This window comes from Loxodonta africana, chromosome 14 (genome assembly GCF_030014295.1).
Source record: "Loxodonta africana isolate mLoxAfr1 chromosome 14, mLoxAfr1.hap2, whole genome shotgun sequence".
NCBI classification, from domain to species: domain Eukaryota; kingdom Metazoa; phylum Chordata; class Mammalia; order Proboscidea; family Elephantidae; genus Loxodonta; species Loxodonta africana.
Window position 1 is genome coordinate 50,755,194 of NC_087355.1, and position 24,101 is coordinate 50,779,294.

General features: G+C 38.8%; 2 protein-coding genes across 2 annotated transcripts; one reads left to right on the forward strand and one right to left on the reverse strand.

Annotated features, from left to right (window-relative positions):
- Positions 1-908: 908 nt before the first annotated feature.
- FBXO43 (F-box protein 43) lies at positions 909-15,843 on the reverse strand. The gene is given in 8 exon segments (XM_023545669.2): positions 909-1,245; positions 1,351-1,554; positions 5,409-5,511; positions 10,592-12,072; positions 14,694-14,698; positions 15,480-15,511; positions 15,513-15,548; positions 15,773-15,843. Coding segments are annotated over 8 exon segments (2,181 nt in total). The 3' UTR covers positions 909-996.
- Positions 15,844-20,563: 4,720 nt separating this feature from the next.
- On the forward strand, positions 20,564-23,934 carry POLR2K (RNA polymerase II, I and III subunit K). Its single transcript, XM_023545911.2, has 4 exons — positions 20,564-20,669; positions 21,438-21,507; positions 21,841-21,933; positions 22,562-23,934. The coding sequence occupies exons 2-4, from the start codon at positions 21,447-21,449 to the stop codon at positions 22,582-22,584; spliced, it is 177 nt and encodes a 58-aa protein (XP_023401679.1). The 5' UTR covers positions 20,564-20,669; positions 21,438-21,446; the 3' UTR covers positions 22,585-23,934.
- The last annotated feature ends 167 nt before the right edge of the window (positions 23,935-24,101 follow it).

Sequence of the window (24,101 nt, forward strand, 5' to 3'; positions counted from 1 at the left end):
TGATAGCTAGTTAAGGAACAAGTTAAAATTTTAGGCAGGTTTTTCAAAATATATCTATATGAATTCACACTTAAATGTTTTATTAAAATAGTGTACGAGAAGAGCTACATTTGAAATCTGGGTAGATAGTATGTACACAGACATATGTACACATCACTTACTTAAACACAAAAAAAAATTATTAAACTATTTTCAAACTTTCCACTTTGATTTGTTCAACAACAGAACTTATCCCTTCCTTGTTGCTGTTCTGTAAATGGAATGTGCAACTTCAAATCATTTTTGGAAAGGAGTACATTATGTATTAAATAAATGAAATCTCTAACTACAGTTCTAGAGTTTTACAAAATATTTATTTGAAACATGTGACTTATAGGAGTTTATGAACTAAGGCTTCCATTGTCACTAACCACATACTTCCCATAACTTACTTTTTATGTCTTCTTAGTTATCAATATTAAGTAAATTTTATTTAACCAGAAGTCTACCCAAATATGCCACTCATTAAGAGAAAGATTGAAATTATAGAGTAAATTCAATAGAACTTCTGAAAACTGAATTTTATTTATATCTCATTTGAGTCAAGTAATTTCCCAAATCTATAAGCTCATGGTCTCAAGTTCAAATTTTTAAATATTATTTGGAAAACTATTTTTAAAAAATGACTGAGAAACATTTCAACACATAGTGCTGAAATGTACAAATTTTTAAAATGTTACATGAAACAGTAAAATACATAAACGTCACAACATCGAAAATTCTTTATTCAAAAAAACCAAGTTATTAAAATGGATAAAAATGACAATAAAATAAAAAATTTCCAAAACTCATTAAAGAGAACATACAATGACATAGATTATAATATATACAATATAGGAAATAAATCATCATCTGTTATTAATGGGAAGATTTGCATGTTTTCAAAATACTCATAATTTTACGTCAGGCAAATAAAACACTGCGTAAGGGGAGTGCTTCTTTATACTGAAAGTCTCTTTAGAGGCGTTTTAAATTCCGCTTACTCTGGGCACTTCCTGGAAGAGTATCTTTTCTATTCCTTGGCTTTGCTGCTCCTCTACTACATTCTTCAGACCCATGATAAGCACACAAACATAACACACAAAACTCAAAGCCACAGGCTGTGCGGCTACACAGTCCCCTTTTCTTATATGGCTGGTACTTAGCAGGGGATTGGCACCTTGGGCAAGGTTTTAATGCTTCATCGATAAAAAGTGTTTTGGCAACCTGCAGTAAAAGCATACGCACTGAATCTTCCAGTTTCATAGACAGCATCACTCTATTTTAAATTCTGTAAATATTTATTTCTAATAACGTATGAGAAATACCCACCTTAACATATTCTTCCTGCTTACTACTTAGGGGAGTAACAGAAGAACTTGCTATAGGTGTCAAAACTTCTCCCCAAGGAGATAACGTTGGAACTTGTTCTCTCTGAGAACCTGGTGTCCTAGCCTGCGCTTGCACAGATCTTAAAGCTGATCGATTTATAAGATGGACCCGAGTTGCAGCATCCTCAACATTTAATAGAGCCCCCTGTGGTAAAAGATGAGACGGGTCAATAGTACAATATCGGAAAAGTTCCAGGATAACTTTCTGATGCACATGGACTTAAATGGTTTCACCCTGCTACAATTATCTCCCTAACCATTGCTTTTTAGGAAAAAAAAAATTTTTTTTCTTTCACTTAACACTTCAAAGTCAAAGAAGTATAAAAAGAAAAAAAATAAAATAAATGCTAGCTTCAGGTTTGTATGATTGGTCATTTTTCCATTTAATTTAAGCCTCATGTTGGCCAACTTTTCCAAAAAGGGCCAGATAGTAAATATCTTAGGCTTTGTGGGCTACATCGTCACAGCTACTCAACCCTGCTGTCATAGCAAAAACACCCATAGATAATATGTAAATAAGAGACCATGCCTATGTTCTAATAAAACTTTATTTTAAAACACAGGCAATGTACTGGATTTGACCCACAAACTTGTTAACCAAACTCTGTTTTAAGATAAGGTTTAAAAAAGAGATAAACCTTTTTACAGTTTGCTATGGGATATCACAGAAATCTTTGAAGGTTTCTTACCTTACATGTCAGAAAAACAGCAGGCCTGGTTTGACCATAAATCCCAATTTCTTTGGCTGGTTTTTACAAATACCTGGTACTGATTCATCTTTATAGTTAAGTTTTACACAGCTTTGATATCTTAAAAGGAGAAGAAAAAAAAAAAAAACAAAGCCTCTCTCATTGGAGCTAGATTCCCACATTATTCAAATATTCAGGTAAGAAATACTTTCAAGGAGCTATCCTTATAAGCCTTCTGTTTTGTTAAGGATTGTAATGGGAAAAAAATGGTAAAAAGTTAAAATTTTTTAACAAACTGGCATCCTTAATGAATTAACAAAGTAAAATGTACTACAGGTGGATTTCCTCATGTGTCCAGCTGTAATTGTGCTTCCTCCCCCTTGATAGTTTCCCTTTGCCATAACTGACTCCTGACTGTGAAAGAGCTAAAACATGAGAAATTACAGTATGATAAGTACAGGAAATGAGATTAGCTGGTCCCAAAATTGTATGCGATTTACAGTTTAAAAATATATGTGCAAGTGTAATGGATGCATATTGGTTTTCAAAAATTAGAACAAATACAGGTGAACGCATTGAATTTGTTCAAGGACTCAGTATATCTTTCTGAAATTCCATGTGTATGAAATGATTTTCGGCCTAGGCCACAAGTGCACGACACAACAGCACACTAAAAGGAAAATGGCCACTGGATTTCAATGCAGTTGGTAAATATGGCGATTGTGTATGCACCAAAAAAAAAAAAAATGAACAAACATATGTTGTTGAAGCAAATTTTAGCCACGGAAGAAACATTCATTCATTCGACAAATATTTATAGAACATCTAACAGGTGCCAGGTAAATAAAACATTCTAACCCCTGCCCTCACATTGCTTAAAAACATGTGCTACTATTTCTGAACAATGAGAGGCAAAACAATCAACCAAAGTACATGTTCCTGAGTGCCAAAATTTTTCAAAACATATGCATCATCACAGAACCACAAAATACTGAAACATGAAAGTAGAATCACCCTGAAACTGTTTATTTCCATGAATATGAAAAAAGGGTGAAGAATACAGTAAATTAAGAAATCAAGTGGATAGGGTGTGGTATTTCAATTCTAATACCACATTCTCCTCGTTCCAAAGCAAACAGATAAAAATGAAATCCTTTTACCCAAATCTGATTTATGCCTTCTAATTTTCACGTATAAGGCACTTCCGGTTACACTATAGAAGGATGAGGAAAACCATGAAACAACTTTGTTTCGTAATTTTTCTGTTTTGATTAATGATGCATTTGGATAGTTCAGTATAAGGCAATCAGTCCGTTTCAGAATAGGAGGGCAGAGAGCACCAGAAAGGATGTCTTTGAGGAAAAGAAGGAATTGATAGAATATTTAATTTGTTTGGACTTACAGGGGATGAATCAGGGATCTGTAGAGAGAAACACCAAACAGAAAGAAAGAGAAAAAAACTGGGCAATTATCAACTCTGGGGGAAAAAAAGTTATATAAGAAAGTATAACCCTAATATACTACATCTTATATCTGTGAAAAACTATCTCAACCCAATCTTAATGTCAGACCTAATTCTGATTTAGCACCAAATGGTCTATAATTACATTCTTAAGACAAAAGGAAAAAGGAACTCAGAGAGGAAGTAGGTAGGTCGTGGTAGTACCAGGTTAGAGAACTAACCTAATCCATCTGTAGAAAAAATATCAAGAAATAGCAGTATAAGTATGCTATTTAGACATATGGAGGTAAATTCCAGAAGAAACAACTAGAGTTGACAATGACTGCCTTGATGGAACAAGAATTGAGAGCAGGAAGGGATGAGGTAGGAGAGTGGTGGGTTTCATTATAACGTTCCAGTGCAATTTGACTTTTCAAACAATCACTTGTATTACTTGGAAGATAATTAAAACAAAAAGCAAACAATTTTTTTTAATTCAAGTAAGGAAAAAATTATAGTCCTTTAAGAAACCAAATTAAAAAAATAAAAGTGGTGGCCAGAATGTGAGGATACAATATTTTATCTAGAATAATCAGAATAATCTCTTCACTGTAAGAGGTAAGGAGTGTATGCAGCTAAGAGTTTAAAATGAACAGGTGCTTGCTTAAAAGAAAATGGTTTTGTAAGTTTGTCCCTAGCATGCAGGGCAGCAGTCTAAAAAACATGTTCCTAAGGCCAGTGAACATCCTATCATAAGCCCCCAGAGCCAGCAGCTGCAGCGGTAAGTAGGCAGGAGCTCACAATAGCTCTAAGGTAACACCACAGATGAGAGGGTAAAATTTTTCTTTAAAGTAGAAAGGAAAACCAAAATTTTAGTAAACAAGAGTCTCTGATAGTTCATTGTAATGAGAACTCACCAATCTATACCTAGGTGTTCATATTTATCCTATGCTCCTTTTAATTACTATATTTAGTCAAATTAGAAATTTATTTTTAGTATGTTATGAAATACTTTCTACTAAAACAAAAATAGAAGAGTTAAGTCTCAGAGTTTCTTTTGGCACCAATGCCTAAGAAAGATATAAATGTTGAATTTACAATCAAATATAGGTGCCACAGCTCATCAGATGCCTGCTACATCAACTTCCGTCCTTAGGAAGAATTACCGTCATCAGCTTCTACAGGACTTTTCTTGTAGTTGCAAAGCTGCACCTCAAATCTTTGAAAGAACTACAAGTTTATGACGATTCGCAAGTACAATCTGCCATGTTCACACTCACCTCTAGGCAGCATATATGCTATTCCCTCTTCTGAAGCTCCCTGCTCTGTCCTCTTCACCTGGCTAACTCGTAATGCGTTGTTCAGGTCTCACCTTAGATGGCACTTTTTTCTCAGAAGCCATCTCTGGATTCCCAAGTATCAGTGACACACCCCTTTTAAGTGTTCCTGTAGAACCCAGGGCACTGCTGCATTGTAATTACCTGTTTACTTGTTCTTACCCACGATTCTATGAGCTCCAAGAGAGCAGTGACTGTGTCAGAAATGATCGCCATTGTAATCCGGGCAACTAGCACAGTTACTGGCACATAATATCCACTCAAAAGACTAGCAAAAAATGCCGTAAGAATATCTAATTATGAATAGGATCCAAATTAACACACAAAAAAACCAGGATGTTCTTGATGCTAGGTAGTCTATTCTACTATAAGGACTGAGTGGAAATGAAATTTTGGAAAAGAGTTTATGAGTGAATGCTTGCTAATTGGAAAATGTAAAAAAGATAGCAGGAAAACCAAATCAGGTTGTTCAGCAATATTGTATTATTAAGTTTTTATACAAACCATTTTAGAAAAGTATTATACACATTACCTCAGAATCTGTTTTCAATTGTGTGATATAAAATTTTCTCCTCCGATTTGCTTTTTTATCTTGAATAACAATTTCACGCCAATTTCTGCTTACTCTCCAAACACTAGAACAAAAAGATCAGTCCTTATACTGTATATATTCACAAGATGAACATGTTTTGTGCATGGTAATTAATAGGAAAAATTTGGTTTAAAGATTTAGGACAGTACATTTAAACCTAATTTTACATTTAAAATAGGACTTGGCCAATATTCTTTTGTATTTTGATTTGCCATATGAAAGAATTCCTATTAAAATATTAAAAATAAGCAGGCATTATGTTGATAGATGACTACCTTAGAAATGGTTGAGGGAAAAATAGTTTCATAGAATGCCAATATGTGTCCAAGGGAGGCTGCTTAAGAGAAATTAACTTCATAAGTGGCACTAAGTTTAAAAACTTGGAACATGGTATGCTGCAAATGATTATCATTTGTAGCACAAGAAGTTTTATCAATTTCTCCTATTATTGTATTTTTAAAATCTCTATCATTTTGGAACTGGGAGAGTGAGGTGCTGCTCTAACAGACACCTAAAATGTGGAAGTGGTTTTGAAACTGAATGGATAAAGAAGCCACAGCAGCAGAGGACCAGCACAGCAGAGAACATGCAGCGGCAGAGAAGAGGCAGCAGCAGAGAACTGGCGGCAGCAGAACCGAGACCAGTGAGAGACAGCACTGGAGCCGACTTACAGAGTAAGAGAGCTGAGTGCCTGTGCGCAGGAGGCTTCCTGGCGGAGTTGGGTGCCTTCTGGTGCTTATTGGTGGAGCTAGGCTTATAGACCCATGGAGCCAGAGAGCTGAGTGCTGGTGTGCAGGAGGCTTCCTGGTGGAGTGGGGTGCCTCCGGGCACTTATCAGTGGAGCTACTGAGCTTTGCAACACTTGCCCCAGCAGTGCAGATGCAGGCGTGAGGCCCCAGAGCTGAGAAGCCAGGAAACAGAAGCTAAAGAGACAAGGAACACAAGAAGCTGAGCTGCCTCTGTCTCAAAAGGTATGGCCATGACCTCAGGGGTCTCAAAGAGTGGAGCGACAGCCTCTGGTGTTTCTAAAGGTGGAGTCGCCACTAAGTGGACTAGGAGAATGGCGCACCTAAAGCTGAGGGAGCAGAGTTGCTGTCCCAGTGGGCCTGGAAGGCGGAGCTGAAGGCCAGGGCTGAGGGGCCTTCACTCAGAATCCAGAGGGTATGGCCAATACCTAGACTCCGGAGGGCAGGGCCATTGTGTAAACGGTCTCAGAGAACTATTTTCAAACTAATGTAATGTGTTCTGCTGACTTGCTTGGTGCCTGTTATCCCTTCTTTTCCTTCAGCTTCTCCCATTTGCAATGGAAATGTCTAGCTTGTGTGTATTCTGCTGTTATTCCTTTGAAAGCTGATAACTTGTATTCTAGATTTCCCAGATGAAGAGGAATTTTTGGATTTTGTACTTGGAGCTAAGACTTTTGTTATTATATGATGGGGTGAATATGTTTTGCATGTTGCAAGGATGTGATTTTTGGGGGGCCAAAGGGTGGAATGTTATGGATTGAATTATGTCCCCCCAAAAATGTGTGTATTAATTTGGCTAGGCCATGATTTCCAGTATCGTGTGGTTGTCCTCCATTTTGTGATGGTAATTTTATATTAAAGAGGATTAGGGTAGGATTGTAACACCCTTACCCAGGTCACATTCCTGATCCAATGAAAAGGGAGTTTCCCTGGGGAATGGCCTGCACCACCTTTTATCTCTCAGGAGATTAAAAGAAAGGGAAGCAGCAGAGAGTGGGGAACCTCATACCACCAAGAAAGCAGTGCCAGGAGCAGAGCGTGTCCTTTGAACTGGAGGTTCCTGAGCTGAGATGCCCCCAGACCAAGGGAACGCTGATGACAAGGACCTTCCTCCAGAGCCGACAGAGTCTTCCTCTGGAGCTGGCACCCTGAATTCGGACTTCTAGCCTACTGGACTGTGAGAGAATAAACTCTCTTTGTTAAAGCCATCCACTTGTTGTATTCCTTTTATAGCAGCACTAGATAACTAAGACAGAATTTGGTACTGTGAGTGGGAAAACCCTGGTGGCGTAGTGGTTAAGAGCTATGGCTGCCAACCAAAAGGTTGGCAGTTTGAATACACCAGGCGCTCCTTGGAAACCATATGGGGCAGTTCTACTCTGTCCTATAGGGTTGCTATGAGTCAGAATTGACTCGATGGCAATGGGTTTTGTTTTGGTGTCATTTTGATTACATAGATAAATATAAGAACAATGAATTCTTCATTGGAAGTGTTAGGTGTCGAATAATAAATATTACTATGGGCAGCACCAAAAATTTTCTATTTTATAAGTCAGCATTTATGAGAATGAAGCAACTAAAGAAAAACACAACTTAGGTCTAGTGATTGCTTTTTTACAAGTAACATTGGTTACATTATTAAAGAAAAAGTGACTCTTCAACTGCCCCATCTGTTAGTCTGGTCTTTTTTTGTATTACTCTAACTTAACAAATCACTCAAAGGGAATAAGAAGGTCAAGAGAAAGTTGGGGGGAAAAGTCACTTTTTGTGGAGGGTCCCAGGTGATGGCTGAGTTGTCAACACTACTATTCTTCCAGCTCCATAACTGTTTCAGTTGCTATTGCCTATCTCTAATCAATAAATGTGCCTTATAATTAAACAGAAGGAGAAGAATAGGCAGAATGGCATCCACTGATGGGGAAGAAATGAGCTATATAATTGGGTGTTTGCCATAGCTAATTTCAACTATCATTTCTCACCTTACCAAGAATAAGCACTGCTCATCTAAGATGCATCAACTGGCCCCAACTTACCTAGAGCAATGGAGAAGGAAGAACATCAAAGAGTCAAGGAAAATGTTAGCCCCAGAGACAGAAAGGGCCACATAAACTAGAGATTCCATCAGCCTGAGACCAGAAGATCTAGATGGTGCCTGGCTACCACCAGTGACCGCCCTGAAGGCAACACGACAGACTCCCTGATACAGCAGGAGAAAAGTGGGGTACAGAACTCAAATCCTAGTAAAAAAGACTAGACTTAAGGGTCTGAGACTGGAGGAACCCTGGAAGACATGGCCCCTAGATGCTCTGTTAACCCAGAACTAAAACCATTCCCAAAGCCAGCTCTTCAAACAAAGATTAGACTGGACTATAAGACATAAAATTATACTCGTGAAGAGCGCGCTTCTCAGTTCAAGTAGATATATGAGACTAAATGGGCAGCTCCTGTTTGGAGGAGAGTTAAGAAGACAAAAAGAAGGGGCAGGAGCTGGTTAAATGGACGCGGGAAATCCAGGGTAGAAAGGAGTGTGCATTATAGTGAGCGCAACTAGGGTCACATAACAATGTGTGTATAAATTGTCGTATGAGAAACTAACTTGAGTTGTAAACTTTCACTTAAAGCACGATTAAATAAAACTAAATAACTATATGAGAATGCTTTAAAACACACACATACACACACAAAGAATAAGCACTGCTGACATTATACATACATTAAAAACCAAACCAAACCCAGTGCCGTCGAGTCAATTCCGACTCACAGCGACCCTATAGGCCAGAGTAGAACTGCCCCATAGAGTTTCCAAGGGGCACCTGGTGGATTCGAACTGCCGACCCTTTAGTTAGCAGCCATAGCACTTAACCACTACACCACCAGGGTTTCTATACATACATTAGGCAATACAAATACTATCAATTTGGAGGGATGAGCAGGAAAGATAATTGTTGAGATATGATTGAACATCAACTGCTCACACAAGGGAGCACACAAAAGTGTCATCCAATTTTTTATTTTTAAATGGTCTGTATACAAGTACTACAGCATATAAAAATAACATTTCTATACCTTAGCCATTTCCTTAATTAAAAAAAAAAATTTTTATCTCATTTGAACATTTTTAGAAAGCATGGGTGCACTAATCTGTTTATTAATCCTCCTTGGTGTACACGAAACACATTTCCCATCAAGTCTACTCTGAAGGGCCTCAAACCTTACAAGAGCTAGTGGGAAAAATACTGGATTAGAAATCAGAGAGCTAGGTTGTAGACCTGGAACCATTCCTATCTTCTTCAGGGACGTTCGGCAGGGCACTTAACTTCTCTTGGGCTTAGTTTCCTCATCTGCAAAATTTGTGATTGGACTAGATACCTCAGAAGATTTTGGCTGTGAAATTCTACAGTTCTCTTCTATAGCTTACAATTAATTTATGGAAGTGAAGAAATGTGTTAACAACAGAACTAGTGGCCATAAATATAGCAAGGACTCGAGGAAACGCTCTTAACATATACCTGTCAAGAAAGAGGTTCACTAACTCTCCCGCATGTTCTCCTCAAAACATCACCTTGCAGAAATCCCATTCCACATGGTTTCCCTCTTTCCCAGTCATGGCATTCCTAAGGGTCTTGTCTTCCGATAGTCCTGCAACTCCTCAAAATCACCAGTATGAACACAGTCTCACTTCACTTTGCAACCCTGGTTCCCACCTTCAATACTCCTCAAAGTCTGGCTTAGTTTCTCTTTAATTCTACAATACACTGTAGTTCCTTTAAAATAGCAAATTCTTCAGTTTCTAATTTCTTGAAATTCTCCTAATTAATTAACTTCCACTGCTATGCTGTCAATGAAATAATCTATATTTCCTTGGTCTCTCAAAAGACTAAGCCCTAACATGAAAACTAATCCCTGTCCTTGGATTCTAGAATTTAGATTAAATAACTCAATGGTATCCTCTCTAGGCTGCCATTTCTCAGTCACCATAATGCTTTACATTACTTATTACTGACCAAGTGTCATACCTTTAATATGTTTGCAATCTGACAATAGAATGTGAACAATTAAATGTCATTAAGCAACTTCCATGGATAAAGGCTTACCATCATGAAAATTTAAAGTTCAATTTTTAGGAACTTCCAAATGATCACAGTATTATGAATTTTAACTATGCAGAAAAGACTATATTGTTGCTTCTAAGTCAGATTTTTAAACAGAAGAACTATATCAGCAAGTTCTAGTTCACCTAAGCTGCCTTTGATAAAGTGCAGGACAACAAAGGATCGAAAAAACAACTCAGAAAAACTTCCTACTTCCTAGAAAAACTTCCTAACTTAAAAAATGATAAAAGGAAGTTTTACTTCATAAAGACATTTTATTTCTTACCTGCATAGGCTTTCTGCAGTCAAGGACTCTAAAACCATAGCAAGAATATGCTTTAAGTTTCTGTATTTTAATTCTGTTAAGATGTCCAGTTTTTCTATACCCATTTTCTTGCCAATCAGTCCTGCAAGCACACACTGCAGTACAGCTATTTTCCCCCCATCCATTTCTCCCAGGAATTCATGTGCACCATGTTGCTGGAATCTTTTCCTTTTGCTGTTCACAAAGAGCTCATGTACTAACTGCAGAGCTGGGGTATTTGATAAATTCTCAAAGCTTAAAATCAAGTCCCCAGTCTTACTGTCACAGCTCAGCTGACTCTCGGAGATTTCTGAAGCAGCTGCTGATTCGGTTTTAGACTCAGAGTGGTTGATCTGCTTTTCTTCTTCTGTCTCTGACTGTGAGCCTTGCTCCCGAAGGGTGGACAGTCTTCTCAACCTTCCAAGATGCCTTGACTTTCCTATGGTGTCCCCCACTTTGAGGGTTCCCTTATGTCTCTGAAGTAGCTCTTGAAAAGAACCCTCCTGATCAGAGAGGGAATCTTCTGATTTATCCAAGCTGAGTGAATTAAAACCACTGTCTTCAGGTGTTGAAGCATTGTCTCTCACTTGAGTTGAAGGAGAAAGTGTTTTACTTGCACTAAATTTAATGTTTGCAACAAGATTACTTACTGGAGTCACAAATATGTCTTCATCTGTTCCACAAGTTCTTCCACTAACAGAGCCCAGAAGTTCAGGATATGTATTCTCATCATTAACACTTAAGCTGCTATCACTGAAGTCATGTGTGACAGAGTCTTTAAAACTATTGCCCTGAATTGGAGATATACATTCAACTTCAAACAGGCTACATTCACCTTTGGAATCATCTATTGTGGAAGTCTTCTGCTGTGAAAAATTAAGTCTCAATTTTTGACTGCTGGAAGTAGCTTCTTCTGTTTTTAAAGTGCTGGTAACTAAAGGACTAAAATTATTTTGCCTTGGGAACCCTGAAATGCTGCTTGGAATATTTTTTTCTTCACGGAGAACTTGGCTTACACTACTTTCTAGAGAACGATTTTGTGATTCAAATTCCCCCTGTAGAAGAGCAAAAGATAGATTCAACCTTCTGCGTGGTAAAAATTTTTTTCCACTGACTTTAGGAGTTTCACAAAGTTCTGGGGTTTTCTCCTTTTCCTTCCAAGGGAAGATAAATCTCTTTTCTTGAGTGGGATACTTTAAAGGATGTATTAAGCCCAGATTTGAAGTTTCAGGGTGTTCATGGATTAATGCTGGGCCTTCTTCTTTCTTTCCAAAAAATTCTTTATCTGCATTATCAAATCTGCAAGATTTTAATAACTCACTGTAGCCACTATCTTGAAGTGAAGATGTGGGACAAAAGTCTTTAAAGCTGGAGGACTTCAAATCAACAGTGGGAGAGTCCACCTCACTTCCTGCTCCCGTGCTAGCTTGAACTGAGTGCCTTTCCATCTTCGAAATCAATTTCTGCAAAGTGAAAACAAGTTTTATTCTTCCTTTGGAAGGAGTAAGCAGACAGGTTACACCACAATACATTATTTGGCATAAGTATACAGATAATAGCAGAAAATTTTACTCCATAATATACTGGATTTATACTACATAAATTCATGGCATCATAAAAACTAAAACTTTCAGGTTATAAAGATTCATAGATTATTTGTCTAACCATTGTCTAAGAATCATACACAAATATTTTCTTGAGCTATATTTGAAGAGAAAAAATCTGGCAGCATCATTTTTGGGTTAAAAAAAAAAAACAAACCATTGCTGGGTCAGTTGATGCCGACTCATAGAGACCCTATAGGACAGAGTAGAACTGTCCCATAGGGTTCAAAGGAGCTGCTGGTGGATTCAAACTGCCGACCATTTGGTTAGCAACTGAGCTCTTTCCTTGTGATTTTTAACAACACTAAAGTACATATTTTTAGTTTTATATTCTAGTTTATTTGTGCTGGCCTAAATTAGTCAGTTGGACATTTCCTTTCAAGGTTCTGAGATGTAAACAAAACTACTTTAAAAAAAAAAAAGCTAAATGGTACAACCACTATGGAAAAAAGGTATGGCACTTCCTCAAAAAGCTAGAAAGAGAGATACCTTAGGATCCAGCAATCCCACTCCTAGGTATACACCCTAGAGATCTAACAGGAGTGACATGAATAGACATATGCACATCTATGTTGATTGCAGCATTGTGATTAATAGCAAAAAGACAGAAATAGCTTAAGTGCCCATCAACAGATGGATGGATAAACAAATCATACATTCATACAATGGAATACTACGCAGCTATAAAGAATAATGATGAGTTTTCAAAACATAACATAGATGAATCTGGAGGACATTATTCTGAGTGAAAGAAGTCAATCACAAAAGGACAAATATTGTATGATCTCACTTTTGGGAAAAGACAAGAATAAGTATACATACAGAAAGCAACATTCTTTGGTGCTTACCACGGAGTGGGAGGGAAGAGAAATCACTTTCTAAACAGCAGGCATTTGTTATTTCTGGTGACGGGAAAGGCAATACTGAGTGCAGGTGCACTAAGCACAACCTGACCAAGGTAAATGATGACACCAAGAAGTACACAAGAATAAGAGATGTTTTTAGTAAATGCTATAAAATTCTATAACATAACATATACAACAATTTTTCAACAATAGCAATAACAACAAAAATATGTGTGTGGTTATATAGGTAGATATGTATATATATATGTGTATAGGAAGGCATATGTGAGTATATGTGTGTGTATGTATAGGTGTATCTGTAGACATATGTACATACATGTTTGTGTATGTTGCATATATATTCATATATATAATAAAGCACATAGGGGGCATGGTTACAGGATACTTCCTAGACATAACCAAATACCTCGCAGGATTGGTTTAGCGGATTTGAAGGCTTAGGGCCATAGTCTCGTGGGACAACTCAGTAAATTGACACAACATAGTTCATAAAGTTTATGTTCTACATCCTAGTTTGGTGAGTAGTGCCTGGGATCTTAAAAGCTGGGAGCAGCCATCTAAGACACAGCTATTGGTTTCTACTCTTCTGTAGCAAAGAGAAGGAAGGGAAAGTACTCTACAGGACTAACAGCCCACATGAACCACGTCCTCATTTATCCTGAGACCAGAAGAACTAGATGGTGTCCTGCTACCACTACCAACCATTCTGACCAGGGACATAATAGATGGTCCTAGATAGAATGGGAGGAAAATGTAGAACAAGATTCAAATTCTTTGAAAAGGCCAGACCTACTGGACTGGTAGAGACCAGAGGAACCCCTTAGACTGTCACCCTGGTATGCCCTTTAAACTTGTATCTGAAACCATTCCCAAAGGTTACCTTTCAGCTAAATAATAGATTGGCTCATAAAATAAACAATATCACCAGTGAGTACTGAGTTCCTTGAAAAAATCATCTATATGAGATTCAACCGTCAACATTTACCCTAAAACAAAGATTAGAAGGTAAAGGAGAGGGACAGGGAAATTAGATTAATGGAATGGAACAACCAGAATGGAAATAATGAGAATGCTGACACATTGTGAAAAATGTAAGAAACTGTCATTCTTTCAAAGTTTTCTCCAGGCCAAACACTTGATGATTTTTTTTCTATTCAAAGATCCTGGGAAAATACACTGTAGTGGACAGTTCTGGGAAAATAATTTATTTATCCCTAAATTACATCGATTAAATATATGAGAGCATACCCCTTCTTTTTTTTTGGTAACAATTGCTACTCTAATTGTAAAATAAAAATAATTCTTTATGGCATGATCATTAGAAGATCGTTTTTACTGGGCAAAGTATTTAAGTCAGTGTTTTTCAATCCTTTAAACCTATATATCTTTTTGATAAATCTCACACATGCCCCTTTCTGATCTACATCTAGACTTTGAGAATCACTATCTTGCCAAGATTATTCAACTTTGTTTTCTATAATTTGTATTATAAAATTATAAATGCATATATAAAATTTTAAAAAAATGTTCATGTTTTCAGAATATTATATTAAGATAGAATGTGTGTTCAAATTAAACCTCCACTTATGAAGACTCTCAAGGAGGTGGACTGACAGTGGCTGCAACAATGAGCTCAAGCATAATGATTGTAAGGATGGCGCAGGACTGGGCAGTGTTTCGTTCTGTTGTGCATAGGGTCGCTATGAGTCGGAACCGACTCGACGGCACCTAACAACAACAACAACTTATGGATTGCTTTCTCCATCTATGAGAATCATTCTATCAAGTAACAGTTTTCACTCAAGAAATCAGAGAAAATCAGGTTAAACAGCCCTTGTAAAAAGTTTTTAAAGATTTAACTATTCTGCTACTTGACCACTAGGTGTCTCACCTTACTAGCATTTGGGAAACAAGAGGCAAACTGTTAACATATAAAGTTGTGCGGGTGTAGATGCTGCCTAACTGAAAAACCACAGGCCACTAAGGCCAAGGCTTGTTACAGACAGACGAAAACTTTCTAATTTCTTTCTGTTCATCTGCACATTTGAAGGTGCCTTCAGCGTGCTTTTGTCATCACTTTCTTTTTTCTACTACCCCAGGACATTCGTCCCAACCACCCATCAATCTTGTTCAAAGCCTAATTTTAAAATTATTCACGCTCCGGAATGCATCCCCACTTACTTAATTTTGCTGATTCAACAACTCACTGATGGATCAAACAAGCCTCTTGGATATTCACTTTTTAAGAGCAAGCTCTTGATAAAAGTGTAGAGAACACATCTCTACAGTGCTCTTTAACAACAACAACAAAAAGCAAAGCACTTATCAGAGACTGAAATACTTACTATTTAACCATATTAAAACCAAATTTCCTTAATCTGTTAAAGTGGAAAATCTTACCATCAGTAAATGTCGAGCTCTTAGATGTCAGCTAGGTAGGCGTCCAAACAAGAAAATCTGTCATTCTGGCTTTAAAATTCATGCCAAAGTAGTACCACTTAAAGAGAAAAACTTTAGTTTGAACAATTAATTGAAACGTGCAGCGACAGCACATCGAATGCTAAAATATGAAGGGTACATAAACTACATGCATGCTTCCCAGATTATTTTTAACACTTGAAAAGGCCTAAATCATTGTGAATTGCCTTCAGCCTTCACACAACAGTAATTTTAATATCCTTGTTTTCTCCGACTAGTCTTGAAAACGAATAAGCTTCCCAAATTCGGATTTCTGACCATACAGTGTGAGGTGCAGCGCTGTCATTTACTCTCCTGTGGTGCTATCTGTGGGGTGAGGCCGCTAACGGTCTCACCAGGGCGTCAATTGCTCGTCCCTTCCCGGACCTTCCCCAGGCCAGGCTGGAGCAGGCAGGGCTAAGGCGCGGAGAGGCAGAGGATGGGTCGGAGTCACCTGAAACGGAGGGAGCTAAGAAATGAACGGCTTCAGGGAGCCTCTCCAGTCCCAGCACCTGAAAAAGAAAACGGGGCGCGGGGCCGTGGGAGGCCCAAAGGCCCGCTAGTGGGCGCCCCCACCTGGGGTCCGCCGCTCCTCCCCACCTGGAGACTGGAGGCGCCCAGGGGGGCGCTGAGGAGGGAAGGGAGAGAGCGGCAGCAGCTGCTGGGTGCGCTGGGGAGGAGCCACCGCCCCGCCCCTAGGGATGTGGGCTATGGCAACCCCCACGCCAGGCTCGCGTGGGGCCGCAGCGTCTCCCTCCTACGGTTTGAACTGCCCGCCCTGGGCAACCGCTACGCCCCGCCCGCCCGCACCGCCTCTTCCTCCTGCTCCGCGGCGCCCCTGCCGGCCGCCCCGCGACCAGCAGGCCCCAGGCGCCGCCTCTGCGGGAGGAGGCCTCTCCCTCTCTCTGGCTCTTCTTCTCCCGCTGCACCGCCCCCGCCCCAGCACACACAACGACGACCTAAACACAGCTCAAAACCAAACCCAAACCCATAGCCGTCCAGTTGAGGGCTTCCTAATTTGAAAGGCTCTTCCTCCTCCCACTTCCCCTAAACCATAAACTTTGGAATGCATATTTAGAAAGGCAAGTGTGCCCTACATTAAAAATAATTTAGAAGAATATTTATTTGAAAATGTTTCCTGAAATATTAAGTGTAAAAATACGGTTACAAAACCAAACAACTCCTTTTAAGTTAAAATTATGGCTATACACAGGATAATGTTTGAAAGGTTTGAGTAACGCAGGTATAGCATCTCGGAGCAGGATTATCTTTGTTTTTCAGTTTTGTCTTTTTATCTATATTTTCTTATCTTTCTTCAATGAATATATATTGATTTTGTAATAAGGAAAAAGTTACTAATAAAAATGAAGTGAAACGCACTCACTGTTTACAAACATCACTTTGGGCATGTCAAACGCCCAAATACCCTCGTGCCAAATAACCCAAAAACCAAACCCACTGCCAATGAGTCGATTCTGACTCACAGCGACCCTATAGGACAGATTAGAACTGCCTCATAGACAGAGTTTCCAAGGAGCGCCTGGCAGATTGGAACTGCCGACCGTTTGGTTAGCAGAGTTAGCACTTAACCACTACGCCACCAGGGTTTCCTCGTGCCAAATAGTTCATTAAAAAAAAAAACAACTAATTTTCATCCAAGAAGTATTTATGGGGCTCCCGGTGGTGCAGTAGTTAAAAGCTCGGCTGCTAACCGAAAGGTCGGCAGTTTGAATCCACCAGCCCTCCTCAGAAACCCTACAGGGCAGCTCTACTCTCTCCAAGGAGGGTCGCAATGAGTCAGAATCCACTCTAGGGCAAGAGGTTTGGTTTTTTGGTTTGGTTATTATATGCCAGGCACTGCATTAAGAACTGGAGATCCACCAGTAATTAACACAGGTAAGTGACTAGATGGTTAAACTGTTGCCTAGTCATATTTAAATTTGAACTCTGGTGTCCTGTATAATGGAGTCCCTGTGTTAAGAGCTCCCTGCTAATCCAAAGGTTGGATGTTTGAGTCCACCCAGAGGCACCTGGAAAGCAAGGCCTGGTGACCTACTTCTGGAAAATCAGCCATTGAAAACCTATGGAGCACAGTTCTACTCTGACATACATGGGGTCGCCATGAGTCAGAGCCAGCTAGAATGCAACTGGTTAGTATGTGTCAAGTATTGGGTTAAAAAAACCAAACCCATTGCCTTTGAGAGGATTCCGGGTTAGGTACTGTGCATACAAAGATGAGGAAGGCATATCTACTGCTTTCTAAAGAGGCTCATTGGTATAAGTGCTGTAAAGAGGTATAGTAGTGGCACAAAGGAAGGAGGGACCGACTATCTCTACTGGGGAAGAGGGGGCAGAGCTAACTTCAGGTAGATAATAAAAAACTCCAAACTTAAAAAAAATATATATATGTGCAAGAGCAGGACACCTAAACACATTAGGGAGACTATAAATAATTTGTTATAGCCAGAAAATAAGGCTTGTTTTAAGAAGTGGCAAGAAAAAAATTTGAGAAGCGGAAGAGGCCAAGTCATGGAGGGTGTTGGATATATGCTAAAAGTCTAAATCTCATCCTCTGGGCAATTCAGAGCATTTTAGAAAGACTACGCGTTGCGTTGACTCCGACTCATAGTGACCCTATAGGACAGAGTAGAACTGCCCCATAGAATTTCCAAGGAGTGCCTGGTGGATTCAAACTGCTGACCTTTTGGTTAGCAGCCATAGCACTTAACTACTATGCCACCAGGGTTTCCTTAGGAAGACCACTCACTCTTTCTAAAATGGCTTCAGAATGGAGGACAGAATGAAGGAAGGTGAGGGTGGCTGCAAGAAGATGAGTTAGGAGGCTACTGTGTTACTCCAAAAGATAGTGGTGGGGAAGAAAAACTAGGATTGACATAATCAGTGGACAGAATTAACTGCATGGAGCAGAGGATGAGGGGGTGAAGACTACCAGTTTGGGAGAAAACAAGATAAATCTAGTGTGGGGTTGTTAAATTTGCGATACCTATGGAACTTAAGGAAAGCAGTTGAAGGTATGAGGTTGGTGAACTACACAATCTTCAAGACTTAGCAACTCTCTGAAGCCCCCTCCCCTCCAGAGGTATTCCCAGGTAGTCAGTGACCTTCCTGGTTCTTCAAACAAATCTCTACTACAGGCATTCCCCACCCTACCTCAGCATTTGCCCTCCTTCTCTGCTGTATTTTTCTCCATGTAATTTACTTATTTGGTTTAATGTCTGCTCCCCACCTTCATCCTTGCCAATGTGAGTAGGGCAGGGCATTTAGTCTGTGGTTAAATAAAACCCATACAAATGCACCCACTATTTAAATATAGCTGTTTTTGTCTTTCCCCAGTTAATTAATTTTTCTATAGATATTACTGTTAAGGAGTGAAAGAAACATATAACTCCCTTCTATCTTTCAAGGAAGAATTATTTTCATTTCCCTCCCCCTCCAAAAAAAAAAAAAAAAAAAAGGCAAAAGACATGTAACTTGCCCTGAGTTTTATATAACCCAGATTTAAGCCACTGAGCTAGATTTTCACATTCTTTACACACCTCATTATTTGATTGTTTGCTTCCTTTCTTTGGGTTGAATATTATCTCATCATTGACCTCAGAATTCTAAAACTCACTCGCTTTTCACAAGATCTAGTGCCTCTTTTAGGGTTCATCCAGTAAAACATAATGGAAGACTTTTTCAATCACGATAACATTCAAGCTATACAGCTATACTTAAGTGAAGATGAGTGAAAAACTTGATCTACAAATGCAACATAATCCCAGCTAAATTCCGGAAAATGATTTTGTGGATATACACAAACTGACTCTAAAGTTTATATGCAAAGGCAATAGATCTAGAATAGTCAACAGAATTCTGAAGAAATAAAAAACGAAGAGGACTGACAATACCCTACTGACACTACCCTACTTCAGGACTCACTATATTTGTGAAAGAATAGACGAATAGATCAATGGGACAGAATAGAGAGCCGGGAATAGAACCACACAAATATAGTCAACTGATCTTTGACAAACATGCTTCCGATAAAGGATATGCAATTAAAATACACAAACCAAAAACCAAGCTCGTTGGCGTCGAGTCGTGTCGATTTTGACTCATAGCGACCCTATATACAAAAAAAGACCTGTTTAAAAACTTGCCCATGGTTTGGGAAGCTGTGGGACCCATTGGCAAGTTTTTAACTTCTCCGAGCCTAGCTCTAGTTCTTTATTTGTAGAATAGAAATAAATAATGCCAATTTTCATGTTTATGTGTACATGAGAATCTGACACTACTTATAGATTTAAATCATAGTGGAATTCCTGGGTGGTGCAACCTTTCAGTGCTTGGCCACTAACTGAAAGGTTGGAGGTTTGAGTCCAACCAAAGGCACCTGAGAAAGGCCTGGCGATCTACTTCCGGGAGTCACAATGAGTCAGAATCCACTTGATGACCAAGCAGAAGAGAAAATGGGTGGAAAAGCCAAAACAAAATAATGCAAAGGAGCGGAGGCAGCTGCCCCGCTGTCCCAAAACAGGTATTAAACATGCAAGATTTGAAAAACATAATCTGGAATGTGTTTTTCTATTTGAAGTGGTGGAGGCAATTCCTTCTATGTTCGCCCGAGTAATGGCTAGCCTAGGATTCCACGGATCTTCTGTCATCTGATTTTCTAACCCTCTAAAAAAATCCTTGCCATGGAGTGTAGGACAGAGCAGAACTGGCCCATAGGATTTCCAAGGAGCGCCAGGTGGATTCTAACTGCTGACCTTTCGTTAGCAGCCAAGCTCTTAACTACTGCGGCCACCAGGGACCCCTCCTGAAAAACTTATCATTTTGAAATGACTTCATTAGTCAGAAAAAAAAAAAAAAAAAACCTCCTTTGTTTTGCAAATGCAACTAGCTGAGGTGGGGGGCGAAATAGGCACTTAACTCCACAGAGTCTTAAAACACAAAAACTCTGGCTTCACTGCCTATCCTCAGTCCTGGTTGCTCGCTCAGCCACGCCCCGGAAGGAAAGGGCGGCTACGCCACCTCCTGCGTCACATTCAAGCGCCGGAAGTTGACAACGACTCAACTACGGACTGGTTGCTGTTTTCTAGCACAGAGTAAGGCCTTCATACTTCACAGGTAGGAAAACGAAGAGTTAGACTTTGGGGGTGGATATTTAGGTCAAAACTGGGAACACACTGGGGACTAAAAAGGTCCGGGTGTGGAGCTAGGGTTGAGAGAGGCTGGGGTCAGTCCTTTGCCTGTTTTAGTCTAGCTGTTTAGGGGAGCCCTGGTGGTGCAGTGGTTAAGAGCTCGGCTGCTAACCAAAGGTCGGCAGTTCCGATCCACCAGACGCTCGTTGGAATCCCTGTGGAGCAGTTCTACTCTGTCCTGTAGGGTCGATATGAGCAGGAATTGACACCACGGCTATTGGGGAGTTACTTATTTGTCTTCCTTTATCTTCGGATATCATGTTCCCCTGTTGACGTATATAACTTTTAGGCCATATTTTTCTAAGCTGTGGAAAAATAGAGCTTGTGTTTGAGTTAAATGAGAACGCGAGCTTTGAAGGTAAACCTGAGTTCCTCTGCTTCTTACTAGCTAAGTAACCCTGGGCAAACTTCTCTAAGCCTTGGTTTCTTTATCTGTTAAATAAGAGTGATAATCCCTAGGACTGTTGTGAAGATTATAACGAAATGACATGTATAGGGTATTTATTACTATGTCGCGTTTGGGGTAATGCTCCGTACTTTTTTTTTTTTTTTTTGTCCTTTAGACCTGCTTTTAGTGTTGGGGAAAGTACAGATTAGGAGTTGGGACCATTTTAGATTTTCTTGAGAAAAAATGGGGCCTGGGTGGATTTGTGAGAAGCCTTGAGATATTCAGTATTTGAGTCTGTGATTTCAGGAACTAACAATGGACATCCAGAAGGACGTGCAACCCCCAAAACAGCAGCCAATGATATATATCTGCGGAGGTAAGAGTAGCATTTACATAAAAGTATTTTAACTTTTTTGAAAGGGATTATATTTATCCTTTGCATAAATGAGTCACTGATCTTTAATGTTATAAAATAAAACATTATTGCAACCATACAAAAATCTCGTTAAGATTTATTTCATTTTCTCTTCTGGAAAAAAGTGCATTGCCCACAAGTTTTTTCTTTCCCCCTTCATGTATTTGGTAATATCAAAATACCCCTGAGATTTAGTATATTTTAGTGCTTTGATTGAAAAATGTGGTTAAGATAATTTTCTTGTCTGTAGTGTTTTCTTTTTTAGATATTGAATAAATATGTTTTCTTTTCCAGAATGTCACACAGAAAATGAAATAAAATCCAGGGATCCAATCAGATGCAGAGAATGTGGATACAGAATAATGTACAAGAAAAGGACTAAAAGATGTATCCTTTTAACTATGCTTTCTAAGTATGAAGTAGGAGGAAATGAAGACTAGTGCTTGGGTTGATAATCAAAGACTGTTTCCTCGTAAATATGGTAATAACTTGGAAGAATACTTAAAAAAAGGCATGGTTAGTATTCCCGTGGACCAATATGTCAGTGTATAGGCTGTTAATATTCTAAGTACTGGTTGATTTTGGTTCACATAAGTTTATTTTTCTGGAATTCTCTTTTATATTCTTGATCTTGGGTGTATGGACAAAGTAGATTATACAACGTGAAATAACAAGTGTTGTGTGTACTACCTAATGGAAAAAGTACAGCCTACAAGTTAGCCCAAAGACTGAGGGTAAATTGTTTTGTGGTAACTAATAATTTTTTAGAAATCAACAAGTTATCACCTTTAGCATTGCTTCAGTGTTTTTCGATGCATCAGCCTTTTTATCCTGGAAGAAGGGCTAATTAAAATTGAAATTTTTTTTAGTTCATCTCCAATTCTAACAGTAAACAATGAATTCTATTCTTTTGTGCATTTCAAATTAAATATAACAAACTATTACCAAGAGAAAGTGACTTGGAAGTTTCATATAATTTTTAAATATTTTTTTTGTCCTTAACTGAGTTTAATAGTGGTGGTTTTTGACGCTCGATGAAACGAACTCAGAGGAACATCTCCACTTGTATTTGGATTTGCCACTAATGTTTCATATTGTATAGCTTTTGGGATAGTATACTTACCTTTATGAATCCACCTCTATACTTGATTTCATTTTATTTAGTTTTTAAAGCCATACTGTATTTGGGTATCTGTTAATATTTTGTGCAAATAAATTACTTTTGTTGAATTACATGACATAAAATTTTATTGTACCTTTAATCTGACATACAGTGAAGGTTAAAATTGCTTCCACAAACTTTTAATCACAACCTAGAATTATCTGGGACCTTGTTAAAAATGCAGGTTTCTAGGGCCTCATGAGCTCTGACTAAGCATGTTCCTTGGAAACCACTGATGTATCACCAGCTGTTCATAAACTCTGTAGTGTCACTTGGTACAGAGTGTACCAGTATACTTGTATGCATACATCATCCTGAGTTCTGTTTTTCATTCGTTACTTGACATACGCCTTTCTGTGTCTCTGCATAATTCTTGACTTTTAAAAATCTTAACAGAAAGAAACCTTAATGGTTGTTCCCTGTAAGGCAAAATCAACCCCAAGTAAAGTGGATGAAGAAGACTATTAAGTCAGGTATAGTTTCCCAGATACAATCATTCATTCAGGTCAAAACTCCTGCTTTCAGGATACAAAAAGAATGGGGATTAGTTTACACTGATTTATTGGATAAATGTTTAAAACTTGCCTTGATTTTCCAAACCAAAAACCAAATCCACTGCCATCAAGTCAATTCCAACTTATAGCAACCCTATAAGACAGCGTACAACTGCCCCATAGGGTTTCCAAGGCTGTAAATCTTCACGAAAATAAGATTGCCAAATCTTTCTCCTGCAGAGTGGCTGGTGGGTTTAAACCGAAGCCTTTCAGTTAACAGCTGAGTGCTTTAACCACTGCACCACCAGGGCCCTTGCCTTGATCTGAGGGAGCTGGAATTGATGGTCACACCTATTACTCCATCATTATGGATTGTTATGTTGGCCTCCCTAATATCGATTTTAAAGATTAGATATATCTCATTTTACTAATAGCTATGTCTGTCTCTGACATTCAAAAAATTACCTATACCATTTTTGATATAAGTGCATTTCCACTAACATCTTCTAAAAATTTATTACCTGCTGTGTGAAATACTGAAGCCCTGGTGGTGCAGTGGTTAAGAGCTTGGCTCCTAACCATAAGGTCGGCGGTTCAAATCCACCAGCTTGCTCCTTGGAAACCCTATTGGGCAGTTCTGCTCTGTCCTACAGGGTCACTATGAGTTGGAATTGACTTGATGGCAATGGGTTTGGGTTTTTTTTTTATGTGAAGTACTACCATGCTCAGATTTTTAGAGTGCTGCTTTGGTCAGGACTTTGCTTTATCCATAAGAAAAAAATTTTTTTTTTTTTTTTTTTTTTTTTTATAGCTTTCATGATTTTATTATCCAAGTATGTTCTTGACACTGGCCTTCTTGACCTTATCCTTTTCAGGAAAGGGAGTCCTGATGTACACAT